General features: G+C 38.3%; 1 protein-coding gene across 2 annotated transcripts; it reads left to right on the top strand.

Annotated features, from left to right (window-relative positions):
* Positions 1-67: 67 nt before the first annotated feature.
* Positions 68-15612, top strand: LOC134747279 (NEDD4 family-interacting protein 1-like). 2 transcript variants are annotated; one of them, XR_010128307.1, is made up of 7 exons: positions 68-248; positions 356-455; positions 4248-4384; positions 4737-4875; positions 5934-6119; positions 7140-15313; positions 15519-15612. XR_010128307.1 is itself a non-coding variant. In XM_063681900.1 (6 exons), the coding sequence occupies exons 1-6, from the start codon at positions 228-230 to the stop codon at positions 7241-7243; spliced, it is 687 nt and encodes a 228-aa protein (XP_063537970.1). In that variant the 5' UTR covers positions 68-227; the 3' UTR covers positions 7244-15612. The 2 variants fall into 2 exon arrangements, 1 of the variants encoding a protein (XP_063537970.1); XM_063681900.1 differs by having other exon boundaries at positions 7140-15612.
* The last annotated feature ends 2700 nt before the right edge of the window (positions 15613-18312 follow it).

Here is an 18312-nt window from a genome sequence, read left to right as displayed (position 1 = left end):
GACACTTCTCCTGAGTTGAGTATACACACCATAAACATAGTATATACAACACACACACACAGACTACACAGAGTACATTGAGGTGTTTAGCTGATTATTTTACGTCGTTTTGTGATTGATTAAAATATTAAAGTCCTAAAACTTCTAAAATAATTCAAAAATATCTACTTTTAAGTGTATTAGCTCGAAGTATTGTTCTAGTTTCACAGTAACTACCGATTTGCCGCATGTTCGACGATAACAAAATGGTACGTGAACATTGGTGACGATTGTGATTGTCTGATTGTGTGTACTAGTTTATTTATGTAACTTATTTGCGTTCATTATGTGACGTGAAATGGTTAATATTTTACAGAACCATCCTCAAGGGGATAATATATGCCCGCCGGCGCATTTAAGAGTCATATTACCAGCGTCAATAGACTCCAATATGCAGCCACATTTCATCGATATGAGTAAGTATTTACGAATTTGTTTTGTTTTTCTTATCAGTGTTTTAGTACTTGAGTTGATAATGGTTGTAATAGATTTTCCAGGAGATACGTTTTAGATAGGTATGCATTAGATATGAATCACTGTTTATAGTTGGTCAAACCAAATTGTCAGGAAATAAGAACAAAAACTATACTCACCTTTTTCTTTTGGGTGCTAGTACTAGTGTAAGACAAAGATAGTATAATTCTCTCTGTCTATGTTTGAAATAAGACAGTCCTTTGACAAACTATAGTAAACATTGTCCCTTTCATGACGGAGAACAATTCAATTCTACAGACCGTAGCATAAAATAAAATAACGTTCAAAAAGCGAACTTGTGACTGTTTATTAAGGTTGTAAATCAGATTTAGTTATGGCTTGAGAAAAATATTATTGGTGTACTTTACATAATAATAATAATAATAATAATGAGAATCTCGTGAAAGCCGAGAAGGACAAGTCCAGTAAGTACCTAGACTTGGCTCACGAGATAACCGCCATGTGGGATGTTGATTCGACGATCATTGTCCCGATAGTCGTTTCAGCGAACGGTCTCATAGCGAAGAGTCTCGACCAACACCTTGAGAGACTCTCGCTAGGTGGTTGGATCAAGGGTCAGATGCAGAAGGCGGTGATCTTGGACACGGCGCGGATAGTCCGCCGGTTCCTCTCTCTGCGGCCCTGACCACCGGCAGCTTGGGCCCTGCCCCGCTGCTGGCGGCACCCTAGGTTAGGTTTTTTATAATTTGTTTATATGTATTTTGTATTGTTTTGTAAGTGTTTTTATATTTTACTTTTATATGCATATTATAAAAAACCTAACGTAAGAAAAATAATAAATAAAGAGAATAATAATAATAAAAGACGTTTATTCAAGAAGTTGTAACATAGGTACATAATAAAAGTACACGATAATGCTTACAAACTAATTGAAAGGGAAGGTGGCTCAGCTGATGTCTGTGCCAAAAAGGCTTCGGGGCACAGCAGCCCCAAAGGTTTTCAGCAACGGACGCTGTTATTCTGCCACCGCCGTAATTGTATCTAGCTAAGGACAGTATAAACATTTACACTATTACATATAGGACATGATAGCAAAACCGAGCAATGCGCAGTGGACAAAGAAGTGCTAACTAAAGTGCTAAATTTAAATATCTATTGAGCAGGTCACTCAACCAAAAGTGTACGTTACTTCCTTTTGGAGGTCCAGTAAATAAGCCTTGCAACGTAGTTTGAAAACCGCCAGGGACTTACAGTTAACTACTGGTGGCGGCAAATTGTTCCAGCATTTAGACGCAGCATAACGAAAACTTGTTAACGAAATAATGTTATCATCCACACCTCGGGTAATTCAAGAATTTAAATAATGAGGGCTACCGCATTTAATTTTGCCCCTAGGCCGTTAGTGTAGATGGAGGTCTTTCAAAATGTCAAATGCATGGAAGTTTGGGGGGTTTCAAGCTTTTTTTATTGGGAATTTTCACTCCTTATTCATAATTGTGGTAAATCTTTGTCCATTTTTGATTAATCGTGGTAATATATAATAAATTAATAAATCATAGTGGTTTAAAAAAGTGCCAAGAATGTATTGATGTCATAAAAACAAGCATAGAAGAATTTTAAGATCTGTTTTTCTGGACCTAACATCTACAGTGGCGCCAACTGGTGAGCATAAAAACGGTAGCGCTCATTGTTTCTATTTAAATGGTTGCTGAAGATAAGGGCTCTAAGGTTTGACACTTATCTGTAGTACAGTGTTATATATTTGGGTACCGGAGGAGGATGGTAATTAATTAATACGCATCACTACACTTCCAAACACTTGGATATATTTATTTCATTTAAAACTACTGCTACTACATGTTAATAGGTAAACCGATATGACGGAAGAGAGTGAGTCATTGAACGAACATGTTAACGCACTCACAAATATTTAAATCAAGAATACTGAATATACTACATACAGTAAATGCCCAACTTACTCAAATCGCTATACTAGTTGTATAAAAAAGGTGATACATATGTTAGGGCACCAACCCATCATCTTCACAATTCTTCTTCAGTCGGGCCCTCAATACTGAGGATCGTGACAACATCAGGTTCTCATGTCCTTCTGTTAAAGACCAGGTTCATCCATAGGGTCCATAGGGTTGTGTTCTTCACCAAGTGCATTGCCTCATGCAGTTTTAATTGCATAGGTGCCGTAGCTTCACAGTTATAAGAGCTATATTGACTATAAAGTATAAAAAACATACATTGCTAAGGTATAAGTCTGTAAAGGTATGTAAGGTCAGTTAAGAAGTTGCTTGTCGGTTAGTAGTTCAATGACTTGAAGGTCTTTTCTTATTTATACAAGAAATTAAATTGCTAATGTTCAGTTGGTTAATCTTTTTCTATGATTTCACTCATGGAGACTTTATAAAGGAGCCAAATCTCTATGTATGAAAAGTGTCCATTAAAAAACAGTAATTAGGCGGCGCCACCATACACCGAAATACTACCAAAAACAACCTACGTAATTTGGTCGGGTTATTTGTTGCCTTATATGGTTCATGTTATACTCATGTCCCAGAGCCTAATTAGCGCCACCGGAGAGATTAGGAACTATTATATAAAGCTGAAAGCGGTCACTTTTGCAACAATTCTGCCATAAGAGATTGGCATCCTTTCTATACCATCCATAATTTCACTATAAAATTACCAATAAACGTCATGTTGCATGTTTGCATGAGTCTGACCATGTCAGTTTTCATGCCAGGTGCATGCATTGTCAAGTATGAAGCTGCTTGTAGGGATATGTATTCATTCTAACTGCCAAATTTGTGCAAAGTTAGCGTGGCCAGAGTATTTTATTGAATGTATGTATTGTTACAAATAAGGATGGTCAATTTTTGTATACTGGTTTTTTAGGCGTTCTTTACACTGGACGTGGATCCTCACGCCACTCCGGTGTGCGAGAGGGATGCCCCTTCGTAATGTGTACAGCGCTGTCCCCACAGATTTAATATATACGCTAGATGACGCAAATACCACGATTTGTATTAAAACCAAGCGTGCCGACTTCTTCATACAAAATTTACGCATAATATAATTTTAAAATGACATCTGTGATAGGAAATATGTTCTTGCCTTTGGGTGTTCGCGATTATTGGGCTGTTGCAGTTAGTTATCATGCAATGAAGCATTTTTTAAGTTTTCACGGACGTCCGGCTGCAACAACTGACGCGCGTGGACTGTACAGAGCGACGGTCAACCTCGACGCTTGGTCGGCGTTCGGGACACGCGAAGTAGATGCATTTGCGTTTTCTGTCCCACTCAGACACCTGGAGTGGCGTGTAGATCGGCATTAGTGTGATAACCGCGTTAGGCTGTTATCTATGCGTCACCCCGATCGGTACTTCCATTGAAAATTAAATCAATTCAGTTCGAAGCACTAGTCATGTCTATGTTGTTATACAATGATGATATTGTCTCCCTGTGTTATGACGAATAGGAAAGGGTGCGGTGCGTAAGCGTCATCCTTACGTGAGCTTGACTTTTTGATACGATTACGAAATTAACGAGTATTACCTCACATCACTGGTGCTCATTACTCATTACCTTCCACCGCCGCCTCCATTTAAGGATTTGCCACACTGGATGCGTTCTGCGGTCAGCGGTCAGGTCAAACCCGATGAACAACCTTGACAACAACCGTTAAAGTTGAAGTTTGACCTGACCGCTGCCTGCAGAACGCATCCAGTGTGGCAAATCCTTTAGAGTTATATATGTTTCAGACAACACACAAGACATACCCCCGCCGCAGGCCGATTTCTCGGCCCCGCCGCCATACGATGTGGCCGCCAATTCGAAACTGCCCACATACGAGGAGGTGCAGAGAGAGAAGCAGATGGAAGGGGAAGGGTTACCACAGGTATGCGTTACTGTCGTATGTATGTATGTATGTTAATTGACAGTTTCATGGGCGTCGCCAGGTGGGATCAAATTTTCAGCCTAACTATCATCTGACGAAGTATCAAGCGAGAGGCGATGACAATTTTTTTTACGTGTTTCGGTGGTTGCCATTCCTCAACCCACCAACGGAGCGGCAGCTGGCGTCCACGAGAGTTCATCATACATAGCCGTTAATCACTATACGAGTTTTCGCCCGGGAGGCGATTGGTCAGCAATAAGTCTTGAAAATGAAAATGAAAAATTATTTGTTTAGGTAAAATATAAATAATTTTTAATTTTCATTTAATTAATAACTTTATATTGTTTCACAGATCCAAGGCCCCCTACCGCCTCCCCTGCCTACGTTCGCGGCGTTCGTCACAGTAGAGCCTACAGAGGGCACAGGCGAACAGCTGGACCCTGAGAACAGCCTGCTTGGCACTGATGTGATGTTCCTCACTTCGTTCTTCGGTGAGTCAGTTATTCATCTATTTTCAGTGTTGGCTGTAACGTTAATGCAATTAACCATTAACCAGTACAAATTGAACCGTAAACTGTAACCGTCCGTTACGGTTTACGGTTCGACTTGTACTGGTTAATGGTTAATTGCAATTAACGTTCGGCCAACACTGTCTATTTTCCCTTTGGAAGAGAGTAACAACTTTTGTTTAACTATTTTGTGAATCTATTAGTAACGTATAGTAAAACGAACTACGATTGAAAGGTGAGTTGATCTTTTCTTTTTGTATTAAACCTATGCTATGTTCTATTTGTATGAAACCAATTGTATAAACAAACTTTTAGTTTATACTAACAGCTGTTAGTTTGTATAATCTCATGCTTTAAATTGTGAAAGAAACTACACATTCTTCAAGAAAATCAACCCTAATGTAATCACTTATAAGGTTGGAAATAAATTATAATGGTTAGTTATAGCGAATGTTAATAAAACCACTTAAAACAATTATAGCTGGTAAATTGGCAATGTATCGTGCAAATATTCGTATAAAGAACATTTGTGACGTTTTTAAGTAAAATGTACCACTTTGTCGCTTACCATAGCCAGGGATGCGAAACTCCTAGCTTCGGGCAAACTCGGCTCCGTTCGGCTCAGCATTGCTCCGAGCAATTATTAGGGTTGGCACAACTTGACGTCCCTTTGCGTGCACGACCACAGATAAGATAGACTTGAATTTTGACAATCCTAAATAGCCGAAAGGGATAGTGCCATATATCAGAAAGGGACATCATGATTCGACCCTGAACCGCTGTCAAGCTTCGGTTTTTTGCATCAAGGTGGTTTGTTTACAGAGGACCTACCGGGAAACGCGAATTCGAAATTTCGCTATCTGCCTTTTTATCGCTCGTATATACAAGAGTGACAGAGATGTTAGATAACGAAATTTCGATTTTCTTGTTTCGCGATAGACTGATTGTGGTAGTGGCGCCCCCTACGCAGAGTTTCGCGTTTCCCTATTATGTTCTTATCAAGTATTGAACGTAACGACGGTTTTTTTTATAAATTTCAGTGGCATTCCTATTCAACTGGATCGGTTTCCTGCTCCTGATGTGTTTCTGCCACACGGTGGCGTCGCGCTACGGCGCGCTGGCCGGCTTCGGTCTGTCTCTGGCCAAGTGGACGCTCATCGTGAAACACTCCACCGAGCTCGCCAGCCACGAGAACTCTTGGCTGTGGTGGCTCATCATGGCCTTCGGTAAGATATGGTGATGATGCTCTGAGGTGCCCCGCTAAGGCGCGCTGGCCAGCTTTGGTCTGTCTCTGGTCAAGTGGACAGTTGGACACTCATCGTGAAGCATTCCACCGAGCTCGCCAGCCACGAGAACTCTTGGCTGTGGTGGCTCATCATGGCCTTCGGTAAGCATAGATAGATAGTCTGGACGGACGGATGGAGGGACGAACGAACGGACAGACAGACGGAGGGAAGGACGGGCGAACGGACAGACGGAGGGACGGATGGATGGACGGACAGACATACAGACAGAGTATTTTTATTAGGGTTCCGTACGCAAAGGGTAAAAACGGGACCCTATTACTAAGACTCCGCTGTTCGTCTGTCCGTCTCTCTGTCTGTCACCAGGCTGTATCTCATGAACGTGATAGCTAGACAGTTGAAATTTTCACAGATCATGTATTTCTGTTGCCGCTATAATAACAAATGCTAAAAAGTACGGAACCCTCGGTGGACGAGTCCGACTCGCACTTGGCCGGTTTTTTTGTTTAAGATGACTATTGTTGTACGTATACAACATGTTAGTCAGTTTGTGTTTATGGGCCTTAGTTAATTTCCGAGCGTAAGCGAGGGCCGACATATGTCGAGGTTCAAATGTGCAGTAATGCCCAAGTTATACTCTGCTTTTCACTTCGATTCCGAGAAAAATAAACAAAAATGTGACATATTATTAATGTGATCGTCTGAGAGGTCATCACTTAAAGCTAGAAAGGCATAGGTCTCACAGTAACCCATACAAACACTTTCTGAGCAACCGAGTAGTAAGGGCTTGGAGCAAACTCCCGGAAGACGTAGTTTCAGCACAAAATGTGAACCAGTTTAAAAATAAATTAGACAAGCATAACACTACATCTAATACTCGTTCATGATATATATCTTTATGATTACTGGATACAGGCCATATCAGTTGCCATAACTGCCTGCCTGCTTATTAAATAATAATAATATTTTACCTTATAAATGAGTAAAAGTTTTTTTTTTCAGGTATCCTGATCTGCGTGCGCGCCATCATCCAATACCTGAACATTAAACGCGGTTGGCGTCTACTCTCCGGCACGGCTCAAGAACGGCTCCTATTCTTCTACTGATCTCCTTCACACCCACTTACGACTACATATGCGAGAGGGAGACGACTATGGTTAGTTAACCTTCACTAGGCCATATGGTTCGCGCCAATTCCAATCTCCACTTCTACTGATCTCGCTCACATCCGCTTACGACTCTACATGCGAGAAAGAAACGGATATACCTTTCCACATCTTCTATAGATCTTTTCATGTGCGGAAGGGAGACGGTTATAGTTCTTGCTGTTTGATCTACATTTAACTAGGAGTAAGAGCGTGTTTTCCTCTTTTATTAGTTATTCCTCGCACGTACTATGCGGGAGAGAGATGGCTATACCATCGCCCACACTGTTAACCCTTATTACATAAGGCATAAGGTCCACTGATGGATATGTTGCTGTTTGTACATTGTTTTTTTGGTTGGTACTTGGAGCGTGTATGAGAAGAAAATTTAGAAAAACCGGCCAAGTGCGAGTCGCACTCGCGCACGAAGGGTTCCGTACCATTACGCAAAAAACGGCAAATCACGTTTGTTGTATGGGAGCCCCCCTTAAATATTCATTTTATTCTGTTTTTAGTATTTTTTGTTATAGCGGCAACAGAAATACACCATCTGTGAAAATTTCAACTGTCTAGCTGTTCATGTAACGGTTCATGAGATACAGCCTGGTGACAGACGGACAGACAGACGGACAGCGGAGTCTTAGTAATATAGGGTCCCGTTTTTACCCTTTGGGTACGGAACCCTAAAAAGTAGTCTTTTCAGAATGTCGCAGGTTTGTTCTACAAACGTTCCCTTTCACGCCCACTGACGTCTGTGTGTACGGAAAAGAGATAAGTATATGACTGGATGCACTCATATTTTTACACGGTGTGAGTAATCTTCTAGCGTACTCCCTCGCACTCGCTGAAACCTTCATTTGTGGAAGCAAGACTGCTATGATTCGATATCGTTTGTAAAACCAGGAACAGCTTTGATTTTAAGTGTATTTCTGGTTACGCATTAAAAATCAAGTGACGTTAATTCTGAAAAAGTATGGTCGCATTTTTTTTGGTTAAAATACCATATTGTGTAAAACATTTTACATAATGTCAATATCGGAGGAAAATGGGGATTATGTTAGTATGCACTTTTTTCTTAATAACAATGTGTTTAAAAACTGTAACTTTTCTGTATATTAAAGAAAAAGTGACGAAGCCCTCCAGTGGTGAAGGCCGGATTCGAACCGGCGTCTAACGCCATGAACCCCTAGGCCACCCCGCCACGGCGGTGCCCGTCCGAATTTCTCGACTATATGCCATCTTAGTAAGACTAGGCGTCTTTGACCAGCTCTAGGCTTTTTTTTTTCTTTAATATATGACATCTATCACAGTTTTTAATTTATATATAGTAGTGTGACTACTTAAAAAAAAACACAAATCAAAATATTTAATAAAATAATTTGATTTGTTCCCAAACTTGTTCAACAATGTGTTTGTCAATAAAATTTCATCAATAAATATTGATCAATAAGTATTGATCAATAAATATGGTTAAATCTTCGTGTTATTGTTGTAATGTAGGCCAGTATTTATAATGAACCAAGGATGTATGTACAAATTGAGTGTATTCAATTTTGAACTCTATTGAGGTAAAGCTAGGTATGGTTTAACTGTGAATATTTGTGCCATTTTCAACCAAAAGGGTACTTACTGTCGGTTGTCAATAAGGCGCTATTTCCATATGGCTTCAATTTGAAATCTACCATCGACAAGCGACAATGTGGTACCTTTTGGTTAAAACGTCACATATGTCTATACACTTATGTCTCTTTGACAACAATACGTTGTTGTTATGCATCACATTCTATGGTAAGTTAGAAAATATCTCGATATAAGTGATTGTTCAATTCAAATAATTTAATGAATAAAAATAGTGACTGCTATATCTACGGATTAATTAATATCAATGAAATGAACTGAAATGAAATTTATTGATGTATGTTGAGAATGGGTTACATATTCAGCTTAAATTGCTACTAAGTAGTCTCACCAAACTAACTTTTCAGGCGTCCAGTACATTTAAGGACGACACACAATCACATTATATAATATGATTTATTCGGGAGTTAATTTTAATATCCGCTTTCAATGCATGCTGTTGTGTGTTTGACCTTAACTCTGATACGTGTATGTAGTCAAAATCACTTTAGAATTTGAGTCGTTTTCAAGCAAAAGGTACCACATTGTCGCTTACCATAAGGACGAAAATTGCTTCTATTTTTAGACAATGTTGTACCTTTTGCTTGAAAACGACACATTTATTTTTATTTTTGGCATAAATAAAAACAAATTTTCATTCCATTTAACGTTTTGAGTACGAAAAAATACTGAATGGCAAATCGCTGAAACCATGTAGAACCTCAAGTATGGGAATTTAATAAAAATCACATTTGATACGATTTCCTGCCTAATTAACTGGTCCATGCAACTTTTTATAATTTTTTCACATTTAATACGCTTTACCGTTCGACGTGGTTCCTTCAAAATCTTGTTAAGGGTCTCTGGCAAGCTCGGTTCTCCATACGTTTGTAGTTCCGCTCTCATTTTAAAACGACTAGCTAGATTGCTCTGAAACTGTACTTACAATAGGATAAGGTATATCCATGTCTGTAATTAGTTAGCTTCAGATACCAAAGTAAAAAAATTACAGCGAATGTAAGTTTTTCATACGAAACTTGTTTTTGCTCTATTTCGTTTGTTTTATAAACTGGAGCTATATAAACTAACTACAGGCAGATATAACTCTTGTCATTGTATGTGCAATGTTTAATTACAATCCAACACGTAGTTTTATAATGAGCACGAAATTCCGTTTGTATGGGAAGGTGAAATTCGGCTGAGCTTGCCTGGGACTCTTTTAGTCATTTTATGGACGATAGAGGCAAGGTGATAAGGAGAAAACTCTAATATGGGAAAACAGTTGCAAAACTGTCCAGCTGTCACTGTCAGCTATAAATAACAGTTCCAAATCTCTCCACAGTGGCGCTAGAGTAGCTATGAACTTAGCCGTTATTGACGGAGTGCAGTGCGCTCTCAATGATTTGAATTTTAGGGTTCCGTACCCAAAGGGTAAAAACGGGACCCTATTACTAAGACTCCGCTGTCCGTCTGTCTGTCCGTCTGTCACCAGGCTGTATCTCGTGATCTGTGATAGCTAGACAGCTGAAATTTTCACAGATGAAGTATTTCGGTTGCCGCTATAACAACAAATACTAAAAACAGAATAAAATAAAGATTTAAGTGGGGCTCCCATACAACAAACGTGATTTTTGACCGAAGTTAAGCAACGTCGGGCGTGGTCAGTACTTGGATGGGTGATCGTTTTTATAGTTAATGGTACGGAACCCTTCGTGTGTGAGTCCGACTCGCACTTGGCCGGTTTTGTTTTCATAAAATATTTAAGGTTTTTTGACGAACCATTTTTATACATACAGAGTGCTCTCCTTACCTTAACCCTCCATAAATCATTTCCTTACACTTCAATACATTTAGGTAGGTATAGTTGGTCAAACCAAATTGTCAGTAGTGTTACTAGTGTAAGACAAAGATGTATGATTCTCTCTGTCTATAGTCGAAATGAGACAGTCCTTTGACAAACTATATCTTGTTATTATTGTAAATCGCTTGCGTTTTTTGTCGATACAAATTTAGCAATTACTAATAAGAGAGTTATTTTTATATTGCAAAACAAGTTTTTGCTAGCACCGGGTTTTTACTATTTTATAGAATTTAGCTTATTCCGTCATACGGGTGTTTCCCACATCCTTCTTTGTGCTCATAATATAACTATAATAACTTTATAAATAATAAGTTTCGAAATAATTGACTGGTTTAAAATGGTTGCGTCTATAGACTAAATACGTCAATCGCTTAGGTACTGTCAGACGGGTGTACGATCACAGATTTTAATAGGGAATATTACGAGAAACTCTGCGTAGAGGGCGTCACTAGCACAATCACGGGGCCTACCGCGAAACACGAAAATCGAAAGTCCGATTTCTGCCTCTTATCACTCTTGCATATTCGATCGATAGAGAGGCAGATAACGAAATTTCTCCATAGCTAATTCAGGCCAGTAACGCGTTTATGAATAACGCCAAAAGAATTTAATTACTGACCCATTTTGTACCTTGTCACAGTGACAATAGTATGAGGTCTCTAGCGACTTTAATATTGATTAATGATTGTCACTGACAGTGACTCACTGTGACAAGGTACAAAGTGGGTCGGAAATTAAATTGTTTGACTACTTTCGAACGCGAACTATATAAATATAGTTGGTCAAGCAAATCTTGTCAGTACAAAAATCCGGTAAATTTAAAAAATGTAGGCGCGAAGAGATATTGCCCCATAGAAAATTTGAATTTCGCGTCTTTTTCAACTGACAAGATTTGCTTGACCAACTATACATATACATATATCTTTTAGAAAAGAATTCCAGGGTGGCAGATGCTTTTGGCGCGTTGTTTCATTTTATATCTGACTGTGTACAGATTGATTTTCGTCGACGTGATGTAACCAACCAATGGGGTTGGTAACTATCAAAATTTTGCATAGATGGCGCCATCATAGCTTGCCGCTTTCTCTAGTTTTGTTCTATGAGATTTGGCTTAAAGGGCTGGCATCCAGGCCAAAAAATTCAAAAAAAAATTTTTGAGGCAATACTAGGGATTGACAGGGCAAGCTATGCTGGTGCCATCTGTAAAATAATTCGACCGGCCAACTAATTGTTTAGATACAATATTTTGTGCTTTATAGGACTGATATGATAACAAAATTCTGCTTAAGTACTATTTTGCTACTGTTTTGTATGATGTGACGTAAATTACTTTTTTCAAATGGGACAAGCATTATTATGAAATGTACATTTGAGAGAATTGAAAAGGGGTTTTTTTTATCCGTTGTGACCCGATGAGACTGTATCATTGTACATTTTTAACTTGCAGTTCGTAAACGACGTCCACGAGGTTGTGGACGATGTAGATACAGTCACTCATGTTACTCTTCGAATGCCGCAAAAATATGTATTCGCACGCTCATTACGGCCCGGCCACGACATCGCGCGGCGGCCATAGGTGGGAACGAAAGGTCCGGCGCTGTGTCTCGCTCCAACCTATGGCCGCCGCTCACCGCTGCCGCCGCCGCGCGATGTCGTAGCCGGGCCGTAAGAGCGTCACAAACCTGACACGATCTTATTTGTAGCCATAAGGCTCTATCAATAAGATCGTGTCAGATATTTTTGCGGCCATCGTTGTGTACCTAACATATTATCGCAGGTACTTGAATATATTTAACAGTTTTGAATGATACACGGTTAGTTTATCATATCCCGGGATATGAATCTTAACCGGGATCGGGAGCTCGAAAGCAATACAAAAAGGTAAACACGGTCTATATCGCTGCTATACTTACTCAACCTCGTATCTGCAACACTCATTTGATGACAAAAACACCCGTATTCCGAATGAAATAAAAACGACATTTCCATCAAATGATTGTTGCAGATATGAGGTTGAGTAAGTATAGCGACAATATCCCGGACAGTATAAGTATGTTGAATTTATTTGCTTGGTTTTTAAACGCAATGCGATATCTGTCGATAAAGGACAGATTACCTAGAAGATTTTTTCAAGATGATATGCTAATCCGTTTTAATACGAATAGTATTGTTTATATTTATTGGCTATTGTGTAAATATAATGTTTATCATAAAAACGTTTCTGTTGTATTTTTTTAATTAATTCTGTATATATATACACTTTCAATTTGAAAAGACATTATTGAATGTTTTAGTAAATTTTACTGATTGATATTTTAAGATTTTTAAATTCCAGTTAAGAATTGTGTTGCTTTTAGTATTCAAACACAAGTATAGCTAAGGTTTTAAACTAAGCACCAAACTTGCTAGATTGCGAATATATGGGGCATTTTCTATGAAAAGGGACCTTATTGTCGATGGCGCTTACACCGCACAGCGTCGCGCGGCATTGTATTTATATCGGAGCATCGTCTATAATGGCGTAAGCGCCATCGACGATAAGGTCCCTTTTTATAGAAAATACCACATATGAGTTTTAAATTTAATATTTTTTAGTGCAATAATGTCTAATAGTTCACTATATAATATAATATTGCTTATATAATGTAAGTTAAGATTTATTTAGTTATAGAATAAAAGGGTGAAAACAAATTTATTTTTAAACGAATTATCTTATTATTGACTTTAGTTTAGAATAATATGTGACTACAAAAGGTCCTAAGAATATATGACATAAATTATCATGTCATAAAATATTTTGTGCTCAGATATTGTTGTAAAAAATAAAACTAAATGAAAATGTAAATTGGCATTATTAAATATTCTTTTATTTAATATTTGGAATATTGATTCACACTGCAAGGCGCTGTCAAGATTCTACACAAATGTTTAGGCGAATACGGTCATAAACACATAACTCAATATATTTAATAAGAAAATCCTTTATTCACACTTAGCGAGCTGCAAAAGTGCATGGCCACTATGAATGAATCCTATTCATAATGTATCCATGCCATTTTACACTTTTACAGCTCGTATATTTACACCCTTTGTACTTGTGTAGGACAGTCAGCAAAACTATTAGCTTAGCACATGGAGACTATATAAAGGAGCCGAAATACTACCAAAAACAACCAACGTAATTTGGTCGGGTTATTTGTTGCCTTATATGGTTCATGTTATACTCACTATTATTTGAAGCTGAAAGCTATGGATGGTATAGAAAGGATGCCAATCTCTTATGGCAGAATTGTTGCAAAAGTGACCGCTTTCAGCTTTAAATAATAGTTCCTAATCTCGCCGGTGGCGCTAGTTAGGCTCTGGGACATGAGTATAACATGAACCAACAAATAACCCGACCAAATTACGTAGGTTGTTTTTGGTAGTATTTCGGTGTATAGTGGCGCCGCCTAATTACTGTTTTTTGAGGGACACTTTTCATGCATAGAGATTTGGCTCCTTTTTATAGTCTCCATGCTGAAAGCGGTCACTTTTGCAACAATTCTGCCATAAGAGATTGGCATCCTATAGGTTAGCAACCCTGCAACCTGCATGCATATTTTGTATGGAGTTGTTTACAAAGATACAAGTCGCTACGTTACCAATCATTTATTTCGATATGTGACAGTTTCTTATATAGGTTCTATGAAATACTAGCGTTATCTAGTTTGCGTCGGGAACAACGACATCTTTGAGGTAATTTGGACAACAAACTAAAGCTTGTAAACTAAATATCGGCTTGAACAGGAGTGCTAAGCTAATAGTTTTTCCGATTTTACGACCACACTATGCGTTTTCATCCACATCTTACGTCTTCAGCTTTTAATGGGGTTGGCAACTGCCAAAGGTTTGCAGAGGTGGCGCCATCATAGCTTGCCCCTTTTTCTATGAGATTTGGCTTAAAGGTCATTAAAAAAACAAAAATTTGACACAAATCTAGGGATTGACAGGGCAAGCTATGCTGGCGCCATCTGCTAATTATTTCGACCGGCCAACCCCATTGATAAAGCGGACTGGTGTGGTGTGAACGTGCAGTCAAGGGCATAAATATATACATTCCCAAAGTTTCAAAAATATGTGTACGCTCCTACACCTTAAACAATAAAGTTGTGTTCACATATTTTTGACCCATTTGTCTGGATCGATATTTTTGCCTTTGACTGTACCGTTACCTTATATTTTGGGAGTGCGTTGCAGTGAATCCAGTGTTCATTATTAATATAAATTAATTTTTAAAATACTTAGTGCAGTTCCATGTGTTGAACTGAGATACTAAGGTCATAAAGCCGTTATTTGCAAAGCTTATTGTAATAAAATCTCAGAAATGTTACTTGAACCATAGATAGATACTTGTACCCACTACTAGTGTAAGACAAAGATAGTATGATTCTCTCTGTCTATGTTTGAAATGAGACAGTCCTTTGACAAACTATATATAGATAGCCGGCCTTAGTGCCTCAGTTTGCACACAATTTTACCATTGAATATTTGATGTCAATTTGTGGATAGGGAGCGTGCATACTGTAGGGGGCAGCACAGGAGACTTCAGATTTTTGGCGCGAGGCGTAAATGTGTAGTTTATGCTTCCAAAGTAGCCCACAAGATGGCAGCACTTGCTTTGGATTGAAGTGTCAATGTACATGTGATGTACATGTTTATGGTTCTGATTCAGGCCACAAGATGGCAGACCCTCCAACGCGCACGGTCCCTATAGCGTAGTTCGAAACTCTTGTAAATATTCCTCTCTGTGACACGCTTCGGTTTGTATTGTTACAGTGTCGGTATTCACTTTGAATAAAAAGATTTATTTGATTATTTTGTTTCTCTTTCCCTCTCGTTACAATGGGTAGTGGACAAAGTCTGATTGGGTAATCCAAAGAAAGACTTTACAAAAGCGACTGTCATAGCAAAGACCACAATTAAATATACCATAGAAGATGCAAATGCATCTACTTCGCGTGTCCGAACCCGACCAAGCGTCGAGGTTGACCGTTGCTCTTGACAGTCCACGCGCGTCAGTTCTTGCAGCCGGACGTCCGTGAAAACTTAAAAAATGCTTCGTTGCATGATAATTAACTTCAACAGTCCAAAAATTACGAGCACCCAAAGGCAAGAACATATTTCCTATCACAGATAAGTAATTTTAAAATTATATTATTAAAAAGTCGTCTCAGTCGGTTTCAATACAATTTGTATTTGCGTCATCTAGCGTATATATTAAATCTGTGGCAAAGACCTATACGGAGTTACCGTATAAGATAAATAAAGTCTACGGAAAAAACGTGCCTCGGAAATCAAGAAAATTTGATTCTCGCACAGATGGCGCTACCACCTATACCAACCTTTGGCCTATTCTCGTTTAGATGGCGTTGACGGTTTCGTTTGTTATTTAAAATTTTTACAACATATCAGTGAAAGAACATGGGTCAAAATCATGTAAAAATGAAAAAATCATTGATCCATACACATATGTATACATATGTATACACATTTTTTGATATTTTTAGTTTTAATCGTGTGTGTGCGATAGATGGCAGTAAATTTATTGTGACTGCAAAATTTACTATGACAGTACAGTTACTATCTTATATATTCTCTTTGGTCATAATAGATATGATGCCGTGGACTGGACGCAAGCGGCGCACTGTGGGCTAAAATTCGGCTCTCATTGACATAGAAACCAAAGATGTTATTGTTATTTTTTTTTATTGATATAGATCTTGGCCAGCATTGTTATGAGAACTTGAATTTGGGACGATTTGGCATAAAGTGTCGAGTTATGTTTTTTTTTTAAATGAAGCAGGAACAAAAAATGAATTTATTTCAAAAACTGCAAAACGAACCGTAATATCCTCGCAGATGGTTATACTACGAATTATTTGTGATTTTTTTGGCATACTACATAATAATATTTTTCGTCAAGATGTAATAGTTATTTGTTATACAAGGGTGCAAAGTTGTATTTTACCCGCGAGTGTTTCAACACACGAGAAGTAAAATACATTTGCGCCCGTGTGTAACACAAAACTTTTCACCTCACTATAGCGAGGAAAGTGCAACATCCACAGGCGTTAGATCATCTTCATCACTGGAATCACTCATTTCTTTACGATAATATAACAGAAAACTCTGGAAGTTGTGTATTTTTACGCGAGTCAGTGAGAAAAGGTTTTAAGTAAAAAAAATGTTGACAATGTTGACATTTCTGATGTATGAAATGTCAACAAACGTTTCTTATAAATTTGGTATTTTTTTATTAGATTCTCAAACCATTTATTTAATGATAATTAATATCGAACGAACCATTATCATGAGCGTTTTACGTTTTGTTATCTGTCAAGCTACTTAAACACGCTCCATCCAAGGTCAATTTACTTTCCCCACTAGTGGATAAAACGCGTTTTTCCCCGCTTGTATTGAAGGATAAACGACAACTTTCCGAGCTAGTAAGGGGAAAAAAGAAATAACGTGTCGGGGGCGTTCAAATATTACGTAACGCAATTTTCGAAGATTTTTCCCCGCCGCGCCGTAACGTTTTCCTGTACCCCCTCCCTCTCCCCCTACCTAAAAGTTACGTAAAACCAAAGTGACCATTTTTACCTAAAAGTCACAATTATGTTTAGGAAAGCATAATCATAAAATTGAAGAAATGTGCGACCGTGTATTAGGAATGTTATAGCATGAAAGTAAAGGAAGCGAAAGAGGATGTCAAGATCGTAGCAAGTTGAAATCCGTGGTCTCAGATTATAATGATATTTATTTAAAAAAACATGTTACGTAACGCCTTGTTCCAACCGCCCCTGTAACGCATCGTAACGTTTTACAAGACCCCCCTCGCCCCCCCCCCCCCCAATTGCGTTACGTAATATTTGAACGCCCTTCGTTTGCAGATTACACACATAAACAAAAAAAATTTTTACCGAAATTCATATAACCACAGGAATGCGTGGTTAAAATATGGGCCCACACGGTGTATGGTATACAATTACATATCTACATATACCTAAAGTAGTTTTAAATCATGAATTTATTTCTTTACCAACATCCTGAGATAAGTTGTATAGTTAGGTAGGTACCTATTTATTTTTTAAGTTCACGTGAATAAGTTCGTTTTGTTTAGTACTAAGTATAGTTAAAAAAAAAATCAGACCATTTCGTACCTTGTCACAGTGACAATCAATATAAAAGTCGCTAGGGACCTCATACTATTGACACTGTGACAAGGTACGAAATGGTACTAAAATTCAATTCCTTGACCGTACCTACTGTTTGATATTGAAGGTAGGTACTATGACTTTTTTATACTCGTATGTTGTCTTTAAAGGGTAACAATGGGATCCTATTACTAAGACCGCTGTCCGTCTGTCCGTCTGTCTGTCACCAGGCTGTATGTCATGAACCGTGATAGCTAGACAGTTGAAATTTTCACAAATGATGTATTTCTGTTGCCGCTATAACAACAAATACTAAAAATATAATAAAATAAATATTTAAGTGGGGCTCCCATTCATCA

The sequence above is a fragment of the Cydia strobilella genome, chromosome 14 (assembly GCF_947568885.1).
Source record: "Cydia strobilella chromosome 14, ilCydStro3.1, whole genome shotgun sequence".
NCBI classification, from domain to species: Eukaryota; Metazoa; Arthropoda; class Insecta; order Lepidoptera; family Tortricidae; genus Cydia; species Cydia strobilella.
This window is presented reverse-complemented; position numbering and strand designations above follow the sequence as displayed.

What these genes read in the sequence shown, in the direction of transcription:
- LOC134747279 (XM_063681900.1), top strand. Translation starts at nt 228, where the DNA reads ATGTTCGACGATAACAAAATG. An exon ending in GCCACATTTCATCGATATGA is followed by an intron (nt 456 to 4,247) that starts GTAAGTATTTAC and finishes TATATGTTTCAG; the next exon opens with ACAACACACAAGACATACCC. An exon ending in GTGGCTCATCATGGCCTTCG is followed by an intron (nt 6,120 to 7,139) that starts GTAAGATATGGT and finishes TTTTTTTTTCAG; the next exon opens with GTATCCTGATCTGCGTGCGC.